This window comes from Rhinoderma darwinii, chromosome 1, assembly GCF_050947455.1.
Source record: "Rhinoderma darwinii isolate aRhiDar2 chromosome 1, aRhiDar2.hap1, whole genome shotgun sequence".
Taxonomy (NCBI): domain Eukaryota; kingdom Metazoa; phylum Chordata; class Amphibia; order Anura; family Rhinodermatidae; genus Rhinoderma; species Rhinoderma darwinii.
The window spans coordinates 494,189,092-494,214,222 of NC_134687.1; the positions used below are offsets into that span (position 1 = coordinate 494,189,092).

The 25,131-nt window shown below is 42.3% G+C and overlaps 1 protein-coding gene and 1 long non-coding RNA gene across 2 annotated transcripts in view; one reads left to right on the forward strand and one right to left on the reverse strand.

Moving 5' to 3' along the window:
* The window catches only part of KREMEN1 (kringle containing transmembrane protein 1), a 199,371-nt gene that overhangs the window by 146,190 nt on the left and 28,050 nt on the right, over positions 1-25,131 (forward strand). The window contains exon 6 of the mRNA XM_075835508.1: positions 12,583-12,915. Coding sequence (XP_075691623.1) covers positions 12,583-12,915 — 333 coding nt within the window. The remainder of the gene's footprint in view (positions 1-12,582; positions 12,916-25,131) is intronic.
* LOC142659405 (uncharacterized) overlaps positions 7,624-25,131 on the reverse strand; it is a 97,465-nt gene continuing 79,957 nt past the window's right edge. Inside the window, exons 3-4 of the long non-coding RNA XR_012850321.1 lie at positions 11,209-11,256; positions 7,624-8,625 (exon numbers count right to left, since the gene is read on the reverse strand). This is a non-coding gene — a long non-coding RNA (uncharacterized LOC142659405). The remainder of the gene's footprint in view (positions 8,626-11,208; positions 11,257-25,131) is intronic.

The window sequence follows — 25,131 nt, forward strand, 5'->3', positions numbered from 1 at the left end:
TATCTTACTTACGGACTAACAGTTGAGAGTAGGACTAGGTCTGTACTGATTTCATCCTTTAAATGTAAGTAAAATAGTTTTTATCCACTGACAGCAAATATTTGTGAAAATGGTGAAAGACTAAGAAACTTTTCCTTATACAATAATTAAAAGGGTTGTCTGGTTCAGAATAAAAACGTACCTTATATACCCTATTATGGTATTCCGAGTAAATCGAAGGGGATCCCACATCCACATTCATTCATAACCTCCATTAATTCACTGGAGAGGAGAGAGGCTACAGAGGGTTTCTCTCTCTCTCTCTCTCTCTCTCTCTCTTTCTAAAGGACCAGGCACAGCTGTACGCTACATGTACTCCCCATTGATTTTAAATTGGAAATTGGTAAGCCCACGACGTGACTAATTTGCAGTGTGGATTCTGCGCTGCAAATCTGCGACAATTTACAGAACAATACATGGCGATGCAGTATTTAAACCTCTATCCACATGTGACGAAAAAATTGCGTGGAGAAATATATGCATGTTGTAAATTTTAAAATCCGCAGCTCCTCATTGTGTTGTGGAACAGCCCTGGATTTTCACTAAGGATATCACTGTTTCAATGTCTAGGGTAAAATTTGCAGTAAATCCACGACACAATCCATTGGAAAATCTGCATGTAACAGAAGTCCGCCACATGCGGACTTAGCCTAATGCTTCATGTCCTCTGTGTTGGCAATGCAGTATAATTAAACACTTGTTGCCAGGATCCCCTGGAGATTACATTGAGGATCATTGAGGATTCCAGCAGCGGGGCACAATGTGATGAGCAGATTTGTGGGGGACCCTTCTGAGGGTATGTTCACACAGAATTGGCTTAAAATTACGAGGCTGTTTTCAAGGGAAAAACAGCCTCTGATTTCAAGGCGTTTTTGAAGCTGAAAATTTTTAAAGCATTTTTAATTAGAATCTTATTTTGAGGCAATTATTAAAGAGTCTCTGTCACCAGTTTATAACTGCCCTATCTCCTACCTAATCTAATAGGCGCTTTAATGTAGATAACAACAGTTTTTTTGTTGGTTTTTGTTGGCATTTTTTTACTTTTCACCAAGTGGGCGTTGTAAAGAAAAGTGTATGATGCTGACCAATCAGCGTCATACACTTCCCTTCATTCATACCCAGCTTGTTCATAGCACAGCGTGATCTCGTGAGATCACGTTGTGACGGGACTTCCTCCCACAGGTTCTTCACCGAAGCGATGGGAAAATGACCAGACATCGCCTCCAGCCGCTGCAGATTTGGATAAACGTCCTGGCACGGCTGGAGGCGATGTCTGTTGACTCTTCTGTCGCTCTGGTGAAGGACCTGCGGGAGGAGGTCAGCATTATACACTTTTTTTTACAACACCCACTTGGTGAAAAGTAAAAAAACAAAATGCCTAGTTGGGCATTTAGAACAAATTAAAAACTAAAAATGATCATAACTTGGTCAAAAATAAACGTTTTTTAAAAAAAAACAAAAAACTGTTATCTACATTAAAGCGCCTATTAGATTAGGTAGAAGATAGGGCAGTTATAAACCGGTAACAGAGCCGCTTTAAGCCGTTTTTTAGGCGTGAGGGTATGTTCACGCGTAGTTTTTTCAGGCATATTTCTGAGCATAAACACCTTGAAATATTCGTGGAAAAACACTAGCAAAACACCTACAAACAGCTTCCCATTGAATTCAGTGGGAAATACACGGTGCTGTTCACATAAGGTGTATTTTTACGGTGCGGAATTAAAAAAACCGCCTCTTAAAAAAAAGAAGCCTTGTAAAAAGAAGTAGCATGTCACTTTTTGAGGTGTTTTTGGAACTGATTTTTCATTGACTACAAAAAAGCCTCAAAAAGCGGCTCAAAAAAAGCCTCAAAATAAGCTTCAAATTAAAAAAAAAACATTAAATCTGTTTAAGTCTGTGTTCATATGTTGTGGTTTTGCTGCAGTTTCAGCATAGTTTTGTGCTCATTTTTTCAAAACAGCAGTTAAAAACTGCAGCAAATCCATATACATAGCCAAACATAGCTTAATATTTTCAGTTTATAAAGAGCAGACGAATACTGTTAAAAAGCTTGGCCACAGAATGAAAGAATTTTCAACTAGTTTGTTTTTAAACATGTATTAATAGTTTCAGAAAAATCCCTGTGATATGAAAAACCTGAGGCGGGAATTGAAATAATCCTAAGAATCATTATTAAAGCAATTGTCCCTTAGCGACCGAGCGACTTCTTTCACCGTTTGTCTTTGGGATTAACATTACTAGAATCATACTTATGCATGGCATAAATTCTAATGCATCAAAAGGAGATCATAGGATCAACATTACAATGTGGGTCCTGCATGCAAAATTAAAAAAGACCACAACCTCTGGGGGCAGATCTAACAATAGACATCTCACCAGCCTGGCATCCAGACCAACAGCTGCCAGCAGCAGGTCTCAAACATTTCAGAGCTGTCGTCATTCCATACCTCTGCCTCCCAAAAGACATAATAGCTGTGAACAATATGTTATGAGCCAAGTGGCAACTGGAGAGAGCTCATAGGGAACAGGTTGTACCTATATACATTATAACAGTCTAGGTGTTAATATACATATAGTACACATACAAGTATTGTCTGGTACAAAAATGCATTCCAGTTAACTAAATAAACAAATAAAACAGTTATTATAATTATAATGTACTGGTTTTATTTATATTTTTCACATAATTAATGCTGGAGTTAAAGAGGCTCTGTCACCAGTTTATAACTGCCCTATCTCCTCCCTTATTTAATAGGCACTTTAATGTAGATAACAGTTTTGTTTTGTTTTTTACCAAGTTCTGATCATTTTTTGTTTTATGCTAATTTGTTCTTAATGCCCAACTGGGCGTTTTTTTACTTTTCACCAAGTGTGCGTTGTAAAGAAAAGTGTATGACGCCGACCAATCAGCGTCATACACTTCTCTCCATTCATGCCCAGCTTGTTTCACAGTATAGCGTCATCTCGCGAGATCATGCTGTGATGGGACTTCCTCCCACAGGTCCTTCACCGTAGCCATGGAAGACTGAACAGACATCTCCTCCAGCCGCTGCTGATTCGGATAAATGTCCTGACACGGCTGGAGGCGATGTCTGTTGACTCTTCTTTCGCTCCGGTGAAGGACCTGTGGGAAGAAGTCCCATCACAGCATGATCTCACGAGATCACGGTGTGCAGTGAAACAAGCTGGGCATGAATGGAGAGAAGTGTATGACGCTGATTGGTCGGCGTCATACACTATTCTTTACAACGCCCACTTGGTGAAAAGTTAAAAAAAAACGCCCAGTTGGGCATTTGGAAAAAATGTGCATAAAATTAAAAATGAACATAACTTGGTCAAAAATAAATGATTTTTAAAAAAAACAAAAAAAAACTTGTTATCTATATTAAAGCGCCTATTAGATTAGGTAGACGATAGGGCAGTTATAGACTGGTAACAGAGCCTCTTTAAATTGACACTTTTCAAACAACTTATGCTAATCTAATTGTATACCTGATATGGAACAACTTTGAAATTTACTTACTGTTAATACTAATACTGTAAATGCTATTTGGTTGCTTTATCCATGCAAATTCTGTGTGAAGTTACTGCCACTAGGTGTCTTCCTTCCTGTAATTTGCTTTCCACCCCGTTGTCAAGTAAAGTCTGCCCTTGGTTACAGAGCAAAATTGACAGGCTGCTGAAGGAGGGGGGTGTCACTTCACTGCTTGCCAATACAAGTCTATGGAGAGGGTAGGGGGGAGCATGAGGAAGGAGCAGAAAGAGAGTGAGTCAGCAACAGACACAATGCATACAAGTCTAAGGAGAGGGGAGGTGTGAGCATGGGGCAGAAGCAAGAGCAGATTGAGAAGGACACAGATTGCTGGTAAAATTTCTATGACACCCCAGTGCTGGATTCTCAGCTATACTGATCAATACAGCTGTATAAACTCCTCCATGCTGCTGAGGCATATATATATATACATACATACATACATACATACATACACTACCGTTCAAAAGACAATTTTGTGTTTTCCATGAAAACTCACACTTATATTTATCAAATGAGTTGCAAAATGACTAGAAAATATAGTCAAGACATTGACAAGGGTAGAAATAATGATTTTTATTTCAAATAATAATTTTCTCATTCAAACACTGCTTTTGTCAAAGAATGCTCCATTTGCAGCTATTACAGCATTGCAGACCTTTGGCATTCTAGCTGTTAATTTGCTGAGGTAATCGGGAGAAATTTCACCCCATGCTTCCAGAAGCCCCTCCCACAAGGTGGATTGGCTTGATGGGCACTTCTTGCATACCATACGGTCAAACTGCTCCCACAACAGCTCTATGGGGTTGAGATCTGGTGACTGCGCTGGCCACTCCATTACAGATAGAATACCAGCTGCCTGCTTCTTCCCTAAATAGTTCTTGCATAATTTGGAGGTGTGCTTTGGGTCATTGTCCTGTTGTAGGATGAAATTGGCTCCAATCAAGCGCTGTCCACAGGGTATGGCATGGCGTTGCAAAATGGAGTGATAGCCTTCCTTATTCAAAATCCCTTTTACCTTGTACAAATATCCCACTTTACCAGCACCAAAGCAACCCCAGACCATCACATTACCTCCACCATGCTTGACAGATGGCATCAGGCATTTTTCCAGCATCTTTTCAGTTGCTCTGCGTCTCACAAATGTTCTTCTGTGTGATCCAAACACCTCAAACTTTGATTCGTCTGTCCATAACACTTTTTTCCAATCTTCCTCTGTCCAATGTCTGTGTGCTTTTGCCCATATTAATCTTTTCCTTTTATTAGCCAGTCTCAGATATGGCTTTTTCTTTGCCACTCTGCCCTGAAGGCCAGCATCCCGGAGTCGCCTCTTCACTGTAGACGTTGACACTGGCATTTTGCGGGTACTATTTAATGAAGCTGCCAGTTGAGGACCTGTGAGGCGTCTATTTCTCAAACTAGAGACTCTAATGTACTTGTCTTGTTGCTCAGTTGTGCAGCGGGGCCTCCCACTTCTCTTTCTACTCTGGTTAGAGCCTGTGTGTGCTGTCCTCTGAAGGAAGTAATACACACCGTTGTAGGAAATCTTCAGTTTCTTGGCAATTTCTCGCATGGAATAGCCTTCATTTTTAAGAACAAGAATAGACTGTCGAGTTTCACATGAAAGCTCTCTTTTTTTAGCCATTTTGAGAGTTTAATCTAACCCACAAATGTAATGCTCCAGATTCTCAACTAGCTCAAACGAAGGTCAGTTTTATAGCTCCTCTAAACAGCAAAACTGTTTACAGCGGTGCTAACATAATTGCACAAGGGTTTTCAAGTGTTTTCTAATCATCCATTAGCCTTCTAACACAGTTAGCAAACACAATGTACCATTAGAACACTGGAGTGATGGTTGCTGGAAATGGACCCCTATACACCTATGTAGATATTGCATTAAAAACCAGACGTTTGCAGCTAGAATAGTCATTTAGCACATTAACAATGTATAGAGTGTATTTCTGATTAATTTAATGTTATCTTCAATGAAAAAAAACTGTGCTTTTCTTTCAAAAATAAGGAAATTTCTAAGTGACCCTAAACTTTTGAACGGTAGTGTATATATATGTGTATGTGTATATATACACAGTACTGTGCAAAAGTTTTGGGAAGTTGTGGAAAAATGCTGCAAGGTGTTAATCATTTGCTTTAACAAAATGCAAAGTGAATGAACAGAAGAGAAATCTAAATCAAATCAATATTTGGTGTGACCACCCTTTGCCTTTAAAACAGAATTAATTATTCCAGGTACACTTGTACACAGTTTTTGAAGGAATTCAGCAGGGAGGTAATTCCAAACATCTTGGAGAACTAACCACAGAACTTTTGTGGATGTAGGCTTCCTCAAATCCTTTTTCAAATCCAAGTCTCTTTGTGTAATTCCCAGACAGACTCAATTATGTTGAAATCAGGGCTCTGTGGGGGGTCATAACATCACTTCTAGGGCTCCTTGTTTCTCTTTATGCTGAAGATAATTCTTAATAACATTGGCTGTATGTTTGGGGTCGCTGTCCTACTGCAGAATAAATTGGGAGCCAATCAGATGGCTCCCTGATGGTATTGCATGATGGATAAGTATCTGCTTGTATTTCTTAGCATTGAGCATTAATGCTGACCAAATCCCCAACTTAATTTGCTGAAATGCAGCCCCAAACTTGCAAGGAACCTCCACCATGCTTTCCTGTTGCCTGCAGGCACTCATTATTGTATAGTTCTCCAGACCATCGGTGAACAAACTGCTTTTGTTACAGCCAAACATTTACAATTTTGACTCATCGGTCCAGAGCACCAGCTGCCATTTTTCTGAAACCCAGTTCCTATGTTTCCATGCATAGGGGAGTTGCTTGGCCTTGTTTCAACGTCGAAGGAATGGTTTTTGCACGCAATTCTTCCAGTAAGACCACTTCTGGCCAGACTTCTCCGAACAGTAGATGGGTGTACCTGGGACCCACTGATTTCTGGAAGTTCTCAGCTGATGGTACTGCTGGACATCTTCCAGTTTCGAAGGGAAGTAAGCATGGTGTGTCTTTGATCTGATGCAAGTTTCCTTGGCCGACCACTGCGTCTACAGTCCTCAACATTGCTCATTTGTTTGTGCTTCTTCAAAAGAGCTTGAACAGCACATCTTGAAACCCTAGTCTGCTTTGTAATCTTTGCATGGGAGAGACCTTGCTAATGCAGTAAAACTACCTTATGTCCTGTTGCTATGCTCAGTCTTGCTATAGTGGAGCTGTGACATGAAACAGTCTTCCACAACCTCACCTTTGTAGCACAATTTGGCTGTTCCTTCCCCAGTTTTAAGCCTCCTACACAGCGGTTTCTATTACATGACTGTGTTTCAACCTACATACGAAAATTATGATTATTATCACCTGTTTGGTATAAATGCTTAATAATGGCACTGACTATAATCCTACAAGATCCATAACTTTGTATAAGTGTACCTAGTAGAATTAATGCTGTTTTGAATGCAAAGGGTGGTGACACCAAATATTGATTTGATTTAGATTTCTCTTCTGTTCATTCACTTTTTATTTTGTTAATTGATAAAAAAACGATTAAACACTTTTATTTTTTAAAGCATTGTTATTTTGCAGCATTTTTCCACAACTGGCTAAAACTATCTAATAGATAGAGATAGGAGAGCGGGATTCTCCTCTTCTATGTGTGCTGTTTATAGAAGACAAGATAGTAGTTAGGCTCTGCCCACTAGCCCAAAAACAACTGAGAATTAGGGCTTGCAGAGGAGAAAACTGCTAAAAATGCAGAATACAATCATATAATGGCCAGAAATAGTGTTCTTCCTCATGTACACAAACATGACTGCCTATTCTGAAATTTCACCTGAAAAGTTAAGTACACTTTAGGGGAATTTTATCTTTTTGTTGCAAAGTTGGGTAAATACACCATATACCAAACTGAAAGTAATAGAGCTCTTTTGTATGTATTAATGGGCGATAAATATACTAAAATACATACTAAAATGAATTGTTTACATTTTTTATTCTGTAAATATGCATTTCCAGTTTATATAATTAACTTGTATGCTGATGTCTGTAGGTAGACATATCTATAAAAAGACGACAGCTTGACAAAGGCGGATATATCTGCCGAAACTTTGCATTGTATGCACTTTATGGATGTACCTATTTGAATAGAGAACAGGAACTTGTTTTACACCAAGAAGGAGCCTCTGTGGTGCGGTGTCCTCCTGGTTGTATATTGACGTTGGATTGGTTATCCTATGGACTGCCTGCACATCAGAGCTCACCGGAGTGCTATTTTTCTTTATGAAGATATTAGATAGATAGATAGATAGATAGATAGATAGATAGATAGATAGATAGATAGATAGATAGATAGATAATCTGCAAGCCTTTCTTGTACAGTTGATGCAGAACATATTCTTGCCTCCTTAAAGTTTCTGTGAAACAATGTAGTTTAATGGCCATATATTTTTCTGAGACTTTTACTACGGGAAGTTATTCTCCCCTCTGAATATTTTGTGTAACCTTTCACCTTGACAATAGAAAGAAGCCTGGATCTGAACTGGATTAGTCATAAATCCTCTAGAAGGTCTTAGTGTCCAAAAGCCACATCAGATTGTGGTGCAGATGTACCCTCATTTCTAGTAAACATTTACTGCTTCTTGCTTCCAGTCTCTGAAAGGCCTGCCTGTGAGAACAATGTGGTGCAGTCTTGTTAGAGAGAGTGGGCAGACCATTGTGTACTTAGAGGTCAGATAGAGAAAGAACATTTCAGGAGAAGGACACAGCTGTGGTCACACACGCCTTCGATTTGCGGGAAGTCAAGTATGCGACTCTGAATTTAGACCTTGGTTCACAGCCTTTAGGGCCAGGCCATGGAACCAGAACAGAAGATTGTTGTCTGGTGTTTAGTAGAGGTGGGTGGGGTGGCGTACACTGGATTTCAATCATTTTCCTCACTCAGTGATTTTGGTCATTTTGCCAAATATAATTTCCCCTTGACTTGGCATTCCTAGTGTAGCAGATTGCTTCAGCTCCACAATAAGCAGGGCAGAGGCATTTGTCCCACTGTAAAAAACAAAAAGTGTTAACGTCATACTGATGCTAGGAGAACATACAGAAGCCAATAGAGTATATCTGAACTTAAAGAGGCTCTGTCGCCAGATTTTGCAACCCCTATCTGCTATTGCAGCAGATAGGCGCTGCAATGTAGATTACAGTAACGTTTTTATTTTAAAAAAACGAGCATTTTTGGCCAAGTTATGACCATTTTTGTAGTTATGCAAATGAGGCTTGCAAAAGTCCAAGTGGGTGTGTTTAAAAGTAAAAGTCCAAGTGGGTGTGTATTATGTGCGTACATCGGGGCGTTTTTAATACTTTTACTAGCTGGGCGCTGTGAAGAGAAGTAACATCCTCTTCTCTTCAGAACGCCCAGCTTGTGACAGTGCAGATCTGTGACGTCACTCACAGGTCCTGCATCGTGACGGCCACATCGGCACCAGAGGCTACAGTTGATTCTGCAGCAGCATCAGCGTTTGCAGGTAAGTCGATCTTACCTGCAAACGCTGATGCTGCTGCAGAATCAACTGTAGCCTCTGGTGCCGATGTGGCCGTCACGATGCAGGACCTGTGAGTGACGTCACAGATCTGCACTGTCAGAAGCTGGGCGTTCTGAAGAGAAGAGGATGTTACTTCTCTTCAGAGCGCCCAGCTAGTGAAAGTATTAAAAACGCCCCGATGTACGCACATAATACACGCCCACTTGGACTTTTACTTTTAAACACACCCACTTGGACTTTTGCAAGCCTCATTTGCATAACTACAAAAATGGTCATAACTTGGCCAAAAATGCTCGTTTTTTAAAAATAAAAACGTTACTGTAATCTACATTGCAGCGCCTATCTGCTGCAATAGCAGATAGGGGTTGCAAAATCTGGTGACAGAGCCTCTTTAAGCATGTGTAAATCCAACCAGAATGGAGATCTGTAGAACATTTCAATAAGTGGAGTCATTTTGGCAAATATCTTGGGTATAAAGCCTTAGGCTACGTACACACAGGACGAAAAGCCGCACTAAATTGTGATGCAGTTTTTCAACTGGAATGTCCGCTGTGGAAAACTGCACGTAAATAAAAACAAAACACACACCCTCTGACATCCTGCACAGACCAGCCTCCTGGGATGATGTTTCATCCCATGTGACCGCAGCAGCTGTCACATGGAATAAAATGTCATTCCCGGAGGCCGGCCTGGACGAAGAAGCACAGAATTCTGGGTAAGTATGAGGGTTTTTTTCTGAGTTGCGTTTGTTGCAGGTTTTACCTCCCTATTGAATTCAATGGGGAAAACCCGCAGCACAAAAGCAGCGATTACGCAAATACAATTGACATGCTGCGGATTCAAAAAACACACCACAGGTCAATTTTTGAGGTCTTTGTTCAAATCTCATACACTTTGCTGCTGCCGTATAATGCTGCGGATTTACCGCAACTAAATACATCGCGGAAAAAACGCAGTATTTAAGCAACGTGTGAACTCGGCCTAAAACGAATTCTTTACTTAAACCTTGAACATTCAAAAATGTAATATTCTCTAAGATAATGTTATACCCTTAAGGGCTACTTAAAATGTCCTGCAGCCTCCATACAGTATACATGAGGGCAGATTTATCAAATCTGGTCGGAGGAAAAGTGGAGTAATTACACATGGTAACCAATCAAGTTGCTGCTTTCATTTTGCAAAGGGCCTTTAAAAAAACAATAAAAGGTGGGATCTGATTGGCTGCCATGTGCAACTTCTCCACATCTGCCTTGCACTTCTTTGATAAATCACCCTCTTGGGCCTTATTCAGATGAGCGTGTCTGCTTTGCGTCCGCAAAACACAGACCGTATTTAACACATTTCAGTTTTGTGTGCCATCAGTGTTTGTTCCGTATGGCATCAGTTTTCAATGTCGGTGTTGGTGTACGTTTTGTTTTTCTCAACATTTCTTTAGCAACTGACGTCCGTGTGCTGTCCGTGATTCTCACGCACCCATAGACTTCAATGGGTGACATGGTCCCCAAAAACGGACCAGATTAGGACATGCAGTGAGTTTCGTGCAACGGAAACACGCTGCGTGAAAAATCACGGACGTCTGAATAGCCCCATTGAATTGCATAGGTCCATGTGCTGTCCAATTTTTTAACGGACAGCACACGGACGTATACAACATTTGTCTGAATAAGGCCTTAGACTTTATAGACTACAGTAGGTAGGTTTTCAGGGCAAACACAGGAATCTGAAATACCTTGCAGCCTTGTAGATTATTGGATTCTAGGACATTCTGAGTTAATATAGGAAACCTCCATCGATCGGAGATTGGCTACAAATGATAACTATCTCTGGGGGACCCAGCATGTCTGTGCACAGACTGCTCATTGATTTCAATGTATACCAAATAATGCTTTATATACCCTGTTGTGGCGTTGCAGGGGAATCGAGAACATGCTGCCAGGTTGAAAACTGAACATGGGACACTTTTTGGGTGACCTTTTTAACAAAAATGAATTGAAAGCAGACAACCCCTTGAAAATAGCTGAAGAGTATATTGTCATGTTATATCCCTCTTTGTTAGTAACCTATATTTTTAAATATGATTTGGTACACTTACGTCTCATTGGAGAGTTTAGATGGAAACAAAACTATTTCAACTTCAAATCTGCACAGACAAATATAATTGGAACTGTTAGTTTCTTCAAGTTTTGCATTCTTGGCATTTTTAAAAAGTTTGTCTGGACACAATAAGATTTTTGTGTTTGCGCCCATAATCTTTGGCCCACTCAATACATATTTTAAATTTGTGCCTTAGTATTAAAAACATAAATTCAACTATTCCTGTTATGCAAATGTTAAATCTTCTACACATTCTAACATCAAGTATGAAACTTTTGTATAGATATTTACTAAGCAAAAAAGGGCAACATGAGTTTAGACATTTGTTGTATTGTAAGCATTCGCCACTGATTCTCAAGGATTTAAATGGTACTTTATAAAATACTGCTGGAAATATTGTTAAAAATATTTTATTTCGGGACTATCCCACACAGGTAGTGTCAGTGACGTACGTAAAGCAGAGGGGCACCATAGTAGGAGTCAAAATGTGGTCCCCTGCAAGAGCAGGTATATGAAATCACATCTTGGGGCAGGAGGTCACCCCCTCTCATTTATTGTAGGAGAAAAGGGCAGAATTAACCTCTTGCCACTTATCACTTCTTTATTGCTTATATAGCTGCAATTATTGAGAGAGAGCTGTATAGGAGTGGTGCCTCTCTATGGGCCCTATTGCAACTTCATTGGCTGTCTCTATGGTACACACACCCTTGGGTAGAGTCACCACAATTATAAAATGTTGCCTTATGTTACTTTGTGGGTTGAACCGAAAGACAATACACCATTTACGGAGACAAGTTATATTATTCAATACAATGATATAATACAAAGTGCATATGGGTATCCATTCTGAAGATCATCTGGAAACCAGTGGATGTAATCATCTTAATATACCAAGTAGAAATCAATTCGTATATACACATTTGGTTACTGATTGATTTAGGCCCTAAAAAAGAGACATGGACAGGATACAGAGCAATGGTGGTCAACCTTCTGTTTGCTTTAACCACAAGTGTTAGTTACCTTCCAATAGAATAGCATATGAATAGACCCCAGAAACCCTTTTGAGACGGCATTCTGATTTCCAATACCATGCACTTTTGATTTACAGTAAATCAGTGGAAGTTGTAGTATTGCTACAGCTTAAAAGCAGCAGGTTGAAGATCACTGTAGTAGATGATGGTTCCCCAGAACTTCAAATATATATTCCAGTAGAAGATAGCGTACAGTAGATAAACATAAATGGAAAATAATTATGAACTTTAAACATATAAAATGAAAAAACATGGCTCTTTATCTAGGTATTGACTTCTTCCATCTTAGTCGAAATCTGGTTATAGTCTTGTATAAAGTATACCCATTCTTCTCTTTACAGCACTGATTGGGGCATGTGGTGGAAATTACACTAAGGACGCTGCTATTATCTATTCCCCGGATTTTCCAGACTCATATGGATCAGGAAAAGCCTGTTATTGGACAATTCAAGTTCCAGGAGCCTCTTTAATCCGATTTAACTTTACCTTCTTTGACATCAAAGACTCACGGGATATGGTAGAGCTTTTGGATGGCTATACAAAGCAGGTCTTGGTACGATTTGATGGCAGGAACCACCCAACTAAGAGTTTAAACATCTCATTAGATTTTGTTATCTTGTATTTCTTCTCTGATCGCATCAATCAGGCCCAAGGATTTGCACTTGTATACCAAGGTAAGACTTGCATGTGTGTATATGCCTTTAAGACTTTTGGTCTCAAATGAGGCATGTTTTTGCTCTGTTATTATATGTTTTGTTAACATTATAGACCAAAGGCTGATATATTTGGTTTGCTTCACCTATTTAAAGCCTGTTGGCTATATAAACAGACAGGGCATTCAGAAATATAGCACTTAACCCCTTAGTGACCAGCCTATTTTAGGCCTTAATGACCACGCTATTTTATTTGTTTTTCTATAGTCGCATTCAAAGAGCTATAACTTTTTTTATTTTTCCGTCGACATAGCTGTATGAGGACTTGTTTTTTGCGGGATTAGTTGTACTTTTTAATGGCACCATTTAGGGTACATATAATTTTTTTATTAACTTTTATTAACTTTTTTGGGGGGATTAGAAAAAAAAAACTGAAATTCCACCCACATTAACTTTACAGAAGTGTCTTGACAGTGAATAGACATCACCTCCAGCCAGGAAGCGATGTCTATTCACAATCACGACACTTCGGTAAAAGTTTGTGTGGGACTTAATTACTGCACAGCTTGATCTCACGAGATCACGCTATGAATGACAGCAGTAGTGTGATCTCGCTGTGCAGCGATTAAGTCCCACACAAACTTTATTGAAGTGTCGGGATTGTGAATAGACATCGCGTCTTGGCTGGAGGTGATTTCTATTCACTGTCAAGACACTTCTGTAAAGTTAATGTGGGTGTATGTGACAGCACAGCATGATCTCGCTAGATCACGCTGTGCTGAGTATGACTGTGTATGACTCAGATTGGTTAGCGTCATACACTCCTCTTTACAACGTCCACTTGGTTAAAAGTTAAAAAACGCCCATTTGGGCATTAAGAAAGTCATTAGCATAAATCTAAAATTGCTCATAAGTTGCTCAAAAATGATCGTTTTTCTAAATAAAAACCACTGTTATCTACATTACAGCACCGATCACATTATGTAGGAGATAGGCCACTTATAATGTGGTGACAGAGCCTCTTTAAAAAAGAACAGTAAACTTAGAGTTGATGATGAAATTAAGGAGAAGAAAAACTTGCACACAGTATTTTTCCTTCTGAAAGATATTCTGCATGTTCATAACTTGTAGAAATGCAGAAATACAGGTATTAACTTCATCCTGATCTCTTCCATTTTTGACAGGGAAGGGGCTTAGGTTAGGGATAATGCTTTGCATTTCTGGTCTCCTACTGCAGAAAGGGCAGTGAGGGTGAAGACTTTTTATAAACCAGATACAGGCTTGTTAAAATGAGAAGGGGATAAAGACCCTTATCTAATGGCCCTTATGACTCCTAACCCAATTATGATACTACTGAATATTCGCCACCCTTCTATAACTGTAGGTAAGAAAAAAGTTTGACACATTCTTGCTTCAGCTGCCAAATCTTTAATTCTTTTGAAGTGGAATGAGACAATTTCCCCTTCAATTGCTCAGTGGCTTCAAAAGGTCTACCACATCTATCACATCTTGGGAATCTCGACCCCATCACAAATTTTAAAAAGTTTGAAATCTCTGGATAACCTTTCGTAACTCCTCGGAATTTCTGAAAAACTTGTGACATTACTTTGAGCTAAATGTAGAATATAGGCAAAATGTACTTGTCGCGCCCCTCCCTCCCCCACTACTGTTACTTGGTTTTCACAGTACATGATGGACGTTACGTTCTTATCTACTATTGTGCTACATTTGCTATGATGTACTTTTGGTTTTTTTTCTCATGTTAAACATAAAACTTTAATAAAAAAGGGAATTGAAAAGAAAAAAGTAAGAGGGGAAATGGCTGGTCCTCTGGGACACATACTAAAGAATTCTTTATACATTTCTCACAGTTTTATTGCAATATCACCTCTCACCATAGACTCAAAGGAAAGGAGGATATCACAAGAGGAATTGCTGGGATTTTATTAATCTTTTTGTGTATTTTCTACATTTAGATTTCCTTTAGGGGTACAAAAATATGTGGCAAGAATGCACATTTTACAAAAAAATTTGAAACTTCACAAATCAAGAATTGTGAAATTGCTTAACCTTTGCTTAGCCCTGTATATGGTGCAGGATGGAAACACCACATGTAAAATAAGAGGGATGGGTTTACCTTTAACAGGTGTCCTCTTGATTTTGCATGAAACTAATTCATTATGCTCTGGTATAGTTATATGAGATAGAAGAATAGGTTATATAATATGTGAAGCAAACAAGCTTCAGCAAATCGCTTTCTACCATATCTAATTTAAAGCATAAATATACCATATCAGATCTGAACAGATGGAGCACAGATTTTACATGTGCATCTGTAGCCATTATTTTTAAGTACTACACAGTTTATCATATATGTTTTAACAGCTGCTCAAACTGCAGAGGAATGAAACAAGTCCTGTCTTTTACTACTAGAAGAATGCATATGTGACTTATAAGGCTTTTTGTTGTTGGAACATTTCAATAGCATCCAAGGTGTAAAGTTTCTTCTCTCTTTGAGTGAGTTTTCCCATTGTAAGGTCAATTATCCACCAATGGGCCCCTCCCTACCTATAAAAATGAAGGAACAGGCAGCTGTAGAGGGCATTATTGTCTGGTATCTAAGGGTGTTATTGTAAGAACACTGCAGAATGATCCCTTATTGAATAGAGAATCAGCATTCCAGGTAACTAGCCAAGCATACATTTCTGCCTTTTAAGTCCCACCTGGTGTCCTCAGCGCAGGTTGGTTACCAGGGAGTTGCTCTTCCATCAGAAGAAAATGTATTCTGACATGTTTAGATTCTATAGAAAGCTTTTCACACGGTTGTGATGGCGGTTTTGAAAACAAGCCATTCGATCTAAATTCAAAACTCTGTTTCAAGTACAGGGGGGTATTTCTGGCAGTCAAGCCATACTTACTGTAGCTTTCAAAAAGATTTATTTGTCTCCTTCAAAATTTTCTTTTTACTTTACTATATAGAGTGGACTTCAGGATATTTTTTATTAATCCTAAATTCTTAAAAAAGTGAGGTTTACCGTGAGTTCCTTAAGACCAATATTGATCAATTACAGTAATGTTTTGACTGTTTCCTGATTCTGCCTTGTCTTTGTTCACACTAGAGCTCTGGGGTTCTGTTGAAGGTTTTTCTGGCCTTTCTGGGGGGTATTTGGCGGCAGAAATAGCAGTCTGCAGCCCTTTTTTTTCTGCCAAAATGCCAGAACTCTAACAGTCAAATTAATGAGGCTTATCGGTATGTATATATATATATATATATATATATATACATATATATATATATATATATACATACATACACACACACACACACACACACACTAGTCCTTCTTAATGAATTAGAAGATCAAAATGTTAATTTAAAAAAAACGTAGAACTACACGCTGGCAATTCAAACTAATGGACTGTGTAGTATAATAATAATACACGGTGTATGTAATGACAGGGATAGGGAAACAGACAAGTGCGCCCTAAACTACCCGCCACTCAGTCCCTGCCTACTTGCAACGACCCGCCCTAGGCGACAGGGTACAACTGGGCGACGGTCCCTACACTCAATAAGTGCACGACAGACAACCAGACAAGGAAACACAGAACAAAGGGAAACGGGGCAGTTGCCCACAGCAACACCGTGAGCAACAAGAGAAGTAAACGAGCCGAGTCAAACCAGGAGAGTACGAGGTGCCAAACGCAGAGCAGGAGAGTAGTGAACAAGCCGAGTCAAACCAGGAGTGTACGAGGTACCAAACGCAGAGCAGAAGAGTAGTCAGTAAGCCAGGGTCAATACGAAGCAGGGACAAGTAGTTCAAGAAGCTGCAGCAGGGCCAGGAAACAAACCGAGAAGAATCACAAGCAAGGAGGAACAGGAAAGGCAGGTATAAATAGACAGAGGTCGGGAGCTAGCTCTGTCTGGCCAGGCTGTGATAGGCTCTCCCACTCCTAAGCCTGCCATCCTGAGTGGTGGAAGATGGAGTCAGTCTCACAGACATAGAAGCAGGTGCAGACTGATTACCTATGGCCGTGGATACAGAAGCTGTGCCTGGCAGATCCTTAACAGTACCCCCCCTTTTATGAGGCGCCACCGGACCCTTTCTAGATGGACCTGGTTTATTGGGGAAACGAAGGTGGAACCTCCTGACCAATACCCCAGCGTGAACATCCCGGGCGGGTACCCAAGTCCTCTCCTCAGGCCCGTATCCTCTCCAATGGACCAGGTACTGGAGGGAGCCTTGGACCATCTCGCTGTCCACAATCTTGGCCACCTCGAATTCTACCCCCTCATGGGGTGAGAACGGGGACAGGAGGTTTCCTCGAGGGAACCAAGGACGGGGAGCAGCGTTTAAGGAGGGAGGCATGAAACACGTCGTGTACTCGAAAAGATGGGGGCAACTCCAGTCAGAAGGAGACAGGATTGAGGACTTCAATGACCTTGTACGGCCCTATAAACCGGGGAGCAAACTTTTTGGACGGGACTTTAAGGCGCAAGTTCTTTGACGATAGCCACACCAGATCCCCGACCATAAACAAGGGGTTAGCAGAACGTCTTCTATCTGCCTGAGTTTTTTTGTATGCTCTGGGACGCCTCTAGGTTCTTCTGAACCTGGGCCCAAACTGTGCACAGTTCCCGATGAACGACCTCTACCTCGGGATTGTTGGAACTACCAGGTGAAACGGAGGAGAACCGTGGATTAAACCGAAAATTACAGAAAAAGGGGGAGACCCCTGACGAGTTACTGACCCGGTTATTAAGGGAAAATTCGGTGAGGGGAATGAATGAGACACAATCATATTGACAGTCAGAGATAAAACACCTTAAATATTGTTCTAGAGACTGATTAGTCATCTCGGTTTGGCCATTAGTTTCAGGATGGAAGGCAGAGGAGAAGGACAGATCAATCTCCAACTTTTTACAGAAGGCTCTCCAAAACAAAGAAACAAATTGTACCCCTCTGTCAGAAACAATATTGACAGGGACCCCATGGAGACGCAGGATGTGTTTGACAAACAAGGTAGCTAACGTCTTAGCATTGGGTAGTTTTTTGAGAGGCACAAAGTGGCACATCTTACTGAAGCGGTCTACTACAACACACACCACCGACTTGCCTTGAGATGGAGGCAAATCGGTGATAAAATCCATGGAGATATGGGTCCAAGGTCTCTGGGGAATGGGCAAAGAACGTAGTAAACCCGCTGGTTGGGACCTGGGAGTCTTGGACCTAGCACAAACCTCACAAGCGGCGACGTAGGCCTTAACGTCTTTAGGCAACCCAGGCCACCAATAGTTTCTGCCAATGAGGTGCTTGGTACCCAGGATGCCTGGATGACCAGATAGTGCGGAGTCATGATTTTCCCTAAGTACCCTTAGCCGGAATTGCAGGGGAACAAACAGCTTGTTCTCAGGAAGGTTCCCGGGAGCTGAACCTTGATCAGCAGCAATTTCAGAGCCTAAATCAGAATCAATAGAGGAAATGATTATACCTGGAGGCAAAATACAAGCAGGATCTTCCTCCGAAGGAGGGCTGGCCATGAAGCTATGCGACAGTGTATCAGCCTTAATATTTTTAGACCCAGCCCTATAGGTAACCAAAAAATGTAATCTGGTAAAAAATAACGCCCATCGAGCTTGTCTCGGGTTTAGCCTCCGGGCCGATTCTAGGAAAACCAGATTCTTGTGGTCGGTAAGGACCGTTACCTGGTGCCTAGCCCCCTCCAGGAAGTGGCGCCACTCTTCAAATGCCCATTTAATGGCTACGAGTTCGCGGTTGCCAATATCATAGTTACTCTCAGTGGGCGAAAACTTCCTGGAGAAGCAGGCACAGGGACGGAGATGGGTGAGGGACCTTGTACCCTGGGACAAGACAGCCCCCACTCCCACCTCGGACGCGTCAACCTCCACGATAAATGGCTCCATTTGGTTGGGCTGAAGCAACACCGGGGCCGAGATAAAGCACTTCTTAAGGACCTCAAAAGCCTGGACAGCCTCAGGAGGCCAGCGGAGGAGATCAGCACCCTTGTGAGTGAGGTCCGTAAGAGGCTTAGCGATGACCGAGAAGTTAGCAATAAATCTCCTGTAATAATTAGCGAACCCCAAGAAGCACTGTAACGCCTTCAGGGAGGCAGCTTGGACCCATTCCACCACAGCCTGGACCTTGGCGGGGTCCATGCGGAATTCATGAGGAGTGAGGATTTGACCCAAAAATTGTATCTCCTGCACCCCAAACACACATTTTTCGGTCTTCGCAAACAGTTTGTTTTCCCGAAGGACCTGGAGCACCTTCCTGACATGCTCAATGTGGGAGGACCAGTCCTTGGAAAACACAAGTATGTCATCAAGGTACACTACAAGAAATAACCCCAGGTAATCTCTTAAAATCTCATTTATGAAATTCTGGAAGACCGCGGGAGCATTACACAACCCAAAGGGCATGACGAGGTATTCGAAATGACCTTCGGGCGTGTTAAACGCAGTCTTCCACTCATCCCCCTCTTTGATGCGGATAAGGTTATACGCCCCCCGTAGATCAAACTTAGAGAACCATTGGGCCCCCTGAACCTGATTAAAGAGATCAGGAATCAAAGGAAGGGGATACTGGTTCCTTACAGTGACCTTATTCAAGTTACGGTAGTCAATGCATGGCCTAAGACCACCATCCTTCTTCCCTACGAAGAAGAAGCCAGCACCTACCGGAGGAGTAGAGGGGCGAATGTAACCCTTGGCCAGGCATTCCTGGATATACTCTCTCATGGCTTCACGTTCGGGACAAGAGAGATTAAATATCCTACCCTTAGGGAGCTTAGCTCCTGGTACCAAATCGATAGCGCAATCGTATTCTCTATGAGGAGGTAACACTTCGGAGGCCTCCTTAGAGAAAACATCAGCGAAGTCCTGAACAAACTCAGGTAGCGTGTTCACCTCCTCAGGGGGAGAAATAGAATTAACAGAAAAACATGACGTCAAGCATTCATTACCCCATTTGGTAAGCTCCCCAGTATTCCAGTCAAACGTGGGATTATGCAACTGCAACCAGGGAAGGCCTAAAACCAAATCGGACGATAATCCCTGCATCAACAGTACAGATCACTGCTCCAAATGCATGGAGCCAACAAGGAGTTCAAAAACAGGGGTATGCTGTGTAAAATAACCATTAGCAAGAGGAGTGGAGTCGATACCCACTACCGAGACAGGTTTAGGCAAATCAATCAAAGGCATAGCTAGAGACATAGCAAATTCCACAGACATGATATTAGCAGATGACCCTGAATCCACGAAGGCACTGCCGGTAGCAGACCTACCACCAAAAGAGACCTGAAAGGGAAGCAAGATTTTATTATGTTTCATATTTACGGGAAATACCTGTGCGCCCAAGTGACCTCCCCGATGATCACTTAGGCGCGGAAGTTTTCCGGCTGCTTATTCTTACGCCTAGGACAGGTGTTCACTTGATGCTTGTCATCCCCACAATAGAAGCAGAGACCATTCTTCCTGCGGAACTCTCTACGTTCTTGGGGGGACACGGAGGCCCCGAGTTGCATAGGTACCTCCGAGTCTTCCGTGGAAGAACGAAGCAACGGAACCTCGGGAGGCATCATGGGGGAGTCACAGGAGAAAACACAAAAACGTTCACGTTGTCGTTCCCTGAGACGTCGGTCAAGTCGTACCGCTAAAGCCATAACCTGGTCTAGGGAGTCAGAAGAGGGATAGCTAACTAGCAGGTCTTTCAGGGCGTTCGACAGACCCAACCTAAACTGGCACCTTAAAGCAGGGTCATTCCACCGAGAAGCTACGTACCACTTCCTAAAGTCAGAGCAATACTCCTCAACAGGTCTCTTACCCTGACGTAAGGTCACCAGCTGACTCTTGGCAAAGGCAGTCCTGTCAGTCTCGTCATAAATGAGTCCGAGAGCAGAAAATAAAAGATCAACGGAGGAAAGTTCAGGGGCGTCAGGAGCGAAGGAGAAGGTCCATTCTTGGGGCCCTTCCTGGAGCCGGGACATAATTATACCCACCCGCTGGCTCTCAGAACCTGAGGAGTGGGGCTTTAAACAAAAATAGAGCCTACAACTTTCCCGAAAGGAGAGAAAAGTCTTCCGGTCCCCTGAGAATCGGTCAGGCAACTTGAGGTGGTGTTCAAGAGGTGAGGGGCACTACCATGGTAGCATCAGGTTGGTTGACCCTCTGAGCCAGGGCCTGGACCTGTAGGGAGAGCAGGAGAGTAGTGAACAAGCCGAGTCAAACCAGGAGTGTACGAGGTACCAAACGCAGAGCAGAAGAGTAGTCAGTAAGCCAGGGTCAATACGAAACAGGGACAAGTAGTTCAAGAAGCTGCAGCAGGGCCAGGAAACAAACACAGAAGAATCACAAGCAAGGAGGAACAGGAAAGGCAGGTATAAATAGACAGAGGGCGGGAGCTAGCTCCGTCTGGCCAGGCTGTGATAGGCTCTCCCACTCCTAAGCCTGCCATCCTGAGTGGTGGAAGATGGAGTCAGTCTCACAGACATAGAGGCAGGTGCAGACTGATTACCTATGGGCGTAGATACAGAAGCTGTGCCTGGCAGATCCTTAACAGTGTATATATATATATATATATATATATATATATATGTGTGTATATAATATTAATAATAATAATCTTTATTTATATAGCGCCAACATATTACGCAGCACTTTACAATTTAGAGGGAACATGAAACAAACAATATCAGACATTACATAGTGACAAAGTTAATTTACAATTCAAATCTGAGGAGTGGGGACCCTGCTCGCAAGAGCTTACAATCTATGAGGAAATAAGGGAGACAAAAAGTGTAACAGAGTTTGTTCTGTACAATAGTCCCGCTATTTTTATACACATGGGGTGGTAACATAAAGCTGCATGAGCCGGACACCAGCCAGTATCCGTGTATGACGGACATGAAGAGAAGGAGTGTGAGGGAATCTTATTCTGATGACTAATCTAAAAGGAGGGCCATGGGAAGGAGTCAGATTAGGGAATGTTATAGGCCTGTCTAAATAGATGTGTTTTCAGGGCACGTTTAAAACTTTGGATATTGGGAATTAATCTGATTGTCTGGGGTAGCGCATTCCAGAGGACTGGTGCAGCATGAGAAAAATCTTGGAGACGGGAGTGGGAGGTTCGGATTATGGAGAATTTTAATCTAAGGTCGTTGGCAGAACGTAGAGCCCGAGTAGGGTGGTAGATTGAAATGAGAGAGGAGATGTAAGGAGGTGCAGCACTGTGGAGAGCTTTGTGGGTGAGAGTAATAAGTTTGAATTTTATTCTGAATGGGATGGGCAACCAGTGCAGTGACTGGCACAGATTAGAGGTGTTGTTGTAGCGGTTGGTCATAATTATGAGCCTGGCTGCTGCATTGAGGATAGATTGGAGAGGGGAGAGTTTGGTGAGGGGAAGACCGACTAGTAATGATTTACAGTAGTCAAGACGAGAGTGAATCAGAGCAACAATGAGAGTTTTGGCGGTTTCCTCCGTAAGAAAAGGGCGGATTCTGGAGATGTTTTTGAGGTGAAAATGACAGGAGCGTGAAAGTGATTGAATGTGAGGAGTAAAGGAAAGGTCTGAGTCAAAAATAACCCCCGAGACAGCGGGCGTGCTGCTTAGGAATAATGATAGTGCCACACACAGAGATGGAGACATCAGGTTTACGGAGGTTAGTAGATGGTGGGAATACAAGGAGCTCAGTTTTAGAAAGATTCAGTTTCAGATAGAGAGAGGACATGATGTTAGAGACAGCGGACAGACAATTACTGGTGTTTTGTATTAGAGCAGGGGTGAGGTCACGGGAAGAGGTATATAACTGGGTGTCATCAACGTAGAGATGGTACTGGAAGTCAAATCTGCTGATGGTTTGTCCAATAGGAGCTGCGTAGAGAAATGAGAAGCGGACCTAGGACTGAACCCTGAGGAACCCCGATAGCAAGGGGAAGAGGGGAAGAAGTGGAACCAGCAAATGACACACTGAACGAGCGGTCAGAGAGATAGGAGGAAAACTAAGAGAGAGCCACGTCCTTGAGGCCAATAGAGTGGAGCATGTTAAGTAGGAGTTTGTGGTCTACAGTGTCAAAGGCTGCAGATAGATCCAGAAGAATCAGTAGCGAGTATTTGCCGTTAGATTTAGTCGCCAAGAGATCATTTGAGACTTTCGTAAGGGCAGTTTCTGAGGAGTTTAGAGTGCGGAAACCAGATTGTAATGGGTCAAGAATGGAGTTAGCAGAGAGATAGCGGATAAGGCGAGAGTAGACCAAGCGTTCCAGGAGTTTGGAGATGAAGGGCAGATTATAGACTGGTCGGTAGTTAGCAGCGCTGGATGGGTCAAGAGTTGTTTTTTTTCAGTAATGGGTTTATAATGGCATGTTTAAAAGAGGAGGGAAAGATACCAGAGGAAAGAGAGGGGTTAAATATTTTAGTCAGGTGACCAGTGACGGCTGGGGAGAGGAACTGGAGGAGGTGTGAGTTGATAGGATCACTAGGACAGGTAGTAGGACGAGAAGAAGAGAGGAGTCTAGACTTCTTCTGTTATTGGGTCAACTGCTGAAAGGGAAGAGGGAGTGCGGGAGGGATGGGGATCGATGTTACTAGGGGACTGGGAGATAATATCATGGCGGGTGTTCTCAATTTTAACTTTAAAATAAGTGGCCAGGTCTTCAGCACTGAGATCTGTGATTGGCGTCTGCACTTTAGGACTAAGGAGGGAGTGAAAAGTATCAAAGAGGCGTTTTGGATTATTAGATAGTGTGGAGATGAGAGAAGTGAAATAGACTTGTTTGGCTAGGTGAAGGGCAGAGTCGTAAGTTCTCAGCATAAATTTGTAATGGAGGAAATCTGCATCCAAATGCGATTTTCTCCACAGTCGTTCGGCACATCTCAAGCACCGCTGAAGAAAGCGGGATTAAGGCGTGTGCCAGGGTTGTCGTCGTCTTTGTCGAGTGGTTCGGAGTGTAGGGGGGCTGCTTCATCCAATGCATTCTTTAGAGTGTTATTGTAAAGTTTGGCATCCAGATTGGGACAGGAGAGGGAAGAGATAGGGGACAATGAGGACTGTGGACTGTCTATGAGTTTCTGAGTGTTAATGGCATGTAGATTTCTGTATGTCTGATACGTAGGGATGACCTGAGAAGGCAGAGAATATTTGATAGTAAAGGAGTGAAGGTTGTGATCAGAGAGCAGGAGAGGAGAGTTAATAAAGTCAGAAACTGAGCAGAGCCGGAAGAAGACCAGGTCAAGCGAATGCCCGTCTTCATGTGTAGGAGAGTTAGTAAGTTGTGACAGACCTAGGGACGAGGTTAAAGATAGAAACTGGGAGGCAGATGAGGAGATTGGGTTATCAATGGGGATGTTGAAGTCACCCATGATGAGAGTGGGTGTTTCAGAGGATAGAAATTGTGGAAGCCAGGCAGCAAAATGATCCAGGAATTGGCGGGGTGAGCCCGGGGGGCAGTAGACAACTGCCACTCGGAGGAAAAAAGGGTGAAAGAGTCTGAGGGTGTGGACTTCAAAAGAGGGAAATGTGAGTGAGGGGACTGGGGGAATGACCTGAAAAGTGCAGTGTGGGGAAAGAAGTATACCTATTCCTCCACCCTGCCTGTTCTCAGGTCTGGGGGCATGAGAGAACTGGAGGCCACCATAAGATAGAGCAGCAGGGGAAGCAGTGTCAGACAGGTGTAGACATGTTTCTGTAAGAGCCAGAAGGTTGAGAGAGTTAGAAAGGAATAAGTAATGAATAAGGGCTTATTTACACGAACGTGTAATACGTCCGTGCAACGTGCGTCATTTTCACGGACCTATGTTAGTCTATGGGGCCGTTCAGACAGTCCCTGATTTTCATGCAGCGTATGTCCGCTGCGTGAAACGCATGACATGTCCTATATTTGTGTGTTGTTTGCGCATCACGCACCCATTGAAATCAATGGGTGCGTGAAAATCACACTTCCGTGTGACGCGCGTGATTCACGCAACAGCAGTCAAAACTATGATTGAAAACAGAAAAGCACCACGTGCTTTTCTGTTTACAAACATACAGACAGAGTGTCATAATGATGGCGGCTGCACGAAAATCACGTAGCCACGCATCATATGCTACTGACACACGGAGCTGTTATGTACCTTTTGCGCACGCAAAACGCACACGCTCGTGTAAATCCAGCCCAAAGGTGAGTTTGTTGCACATGGACCGAGAATTCCAGAGAGCACAGTTAAGAGACAGGAG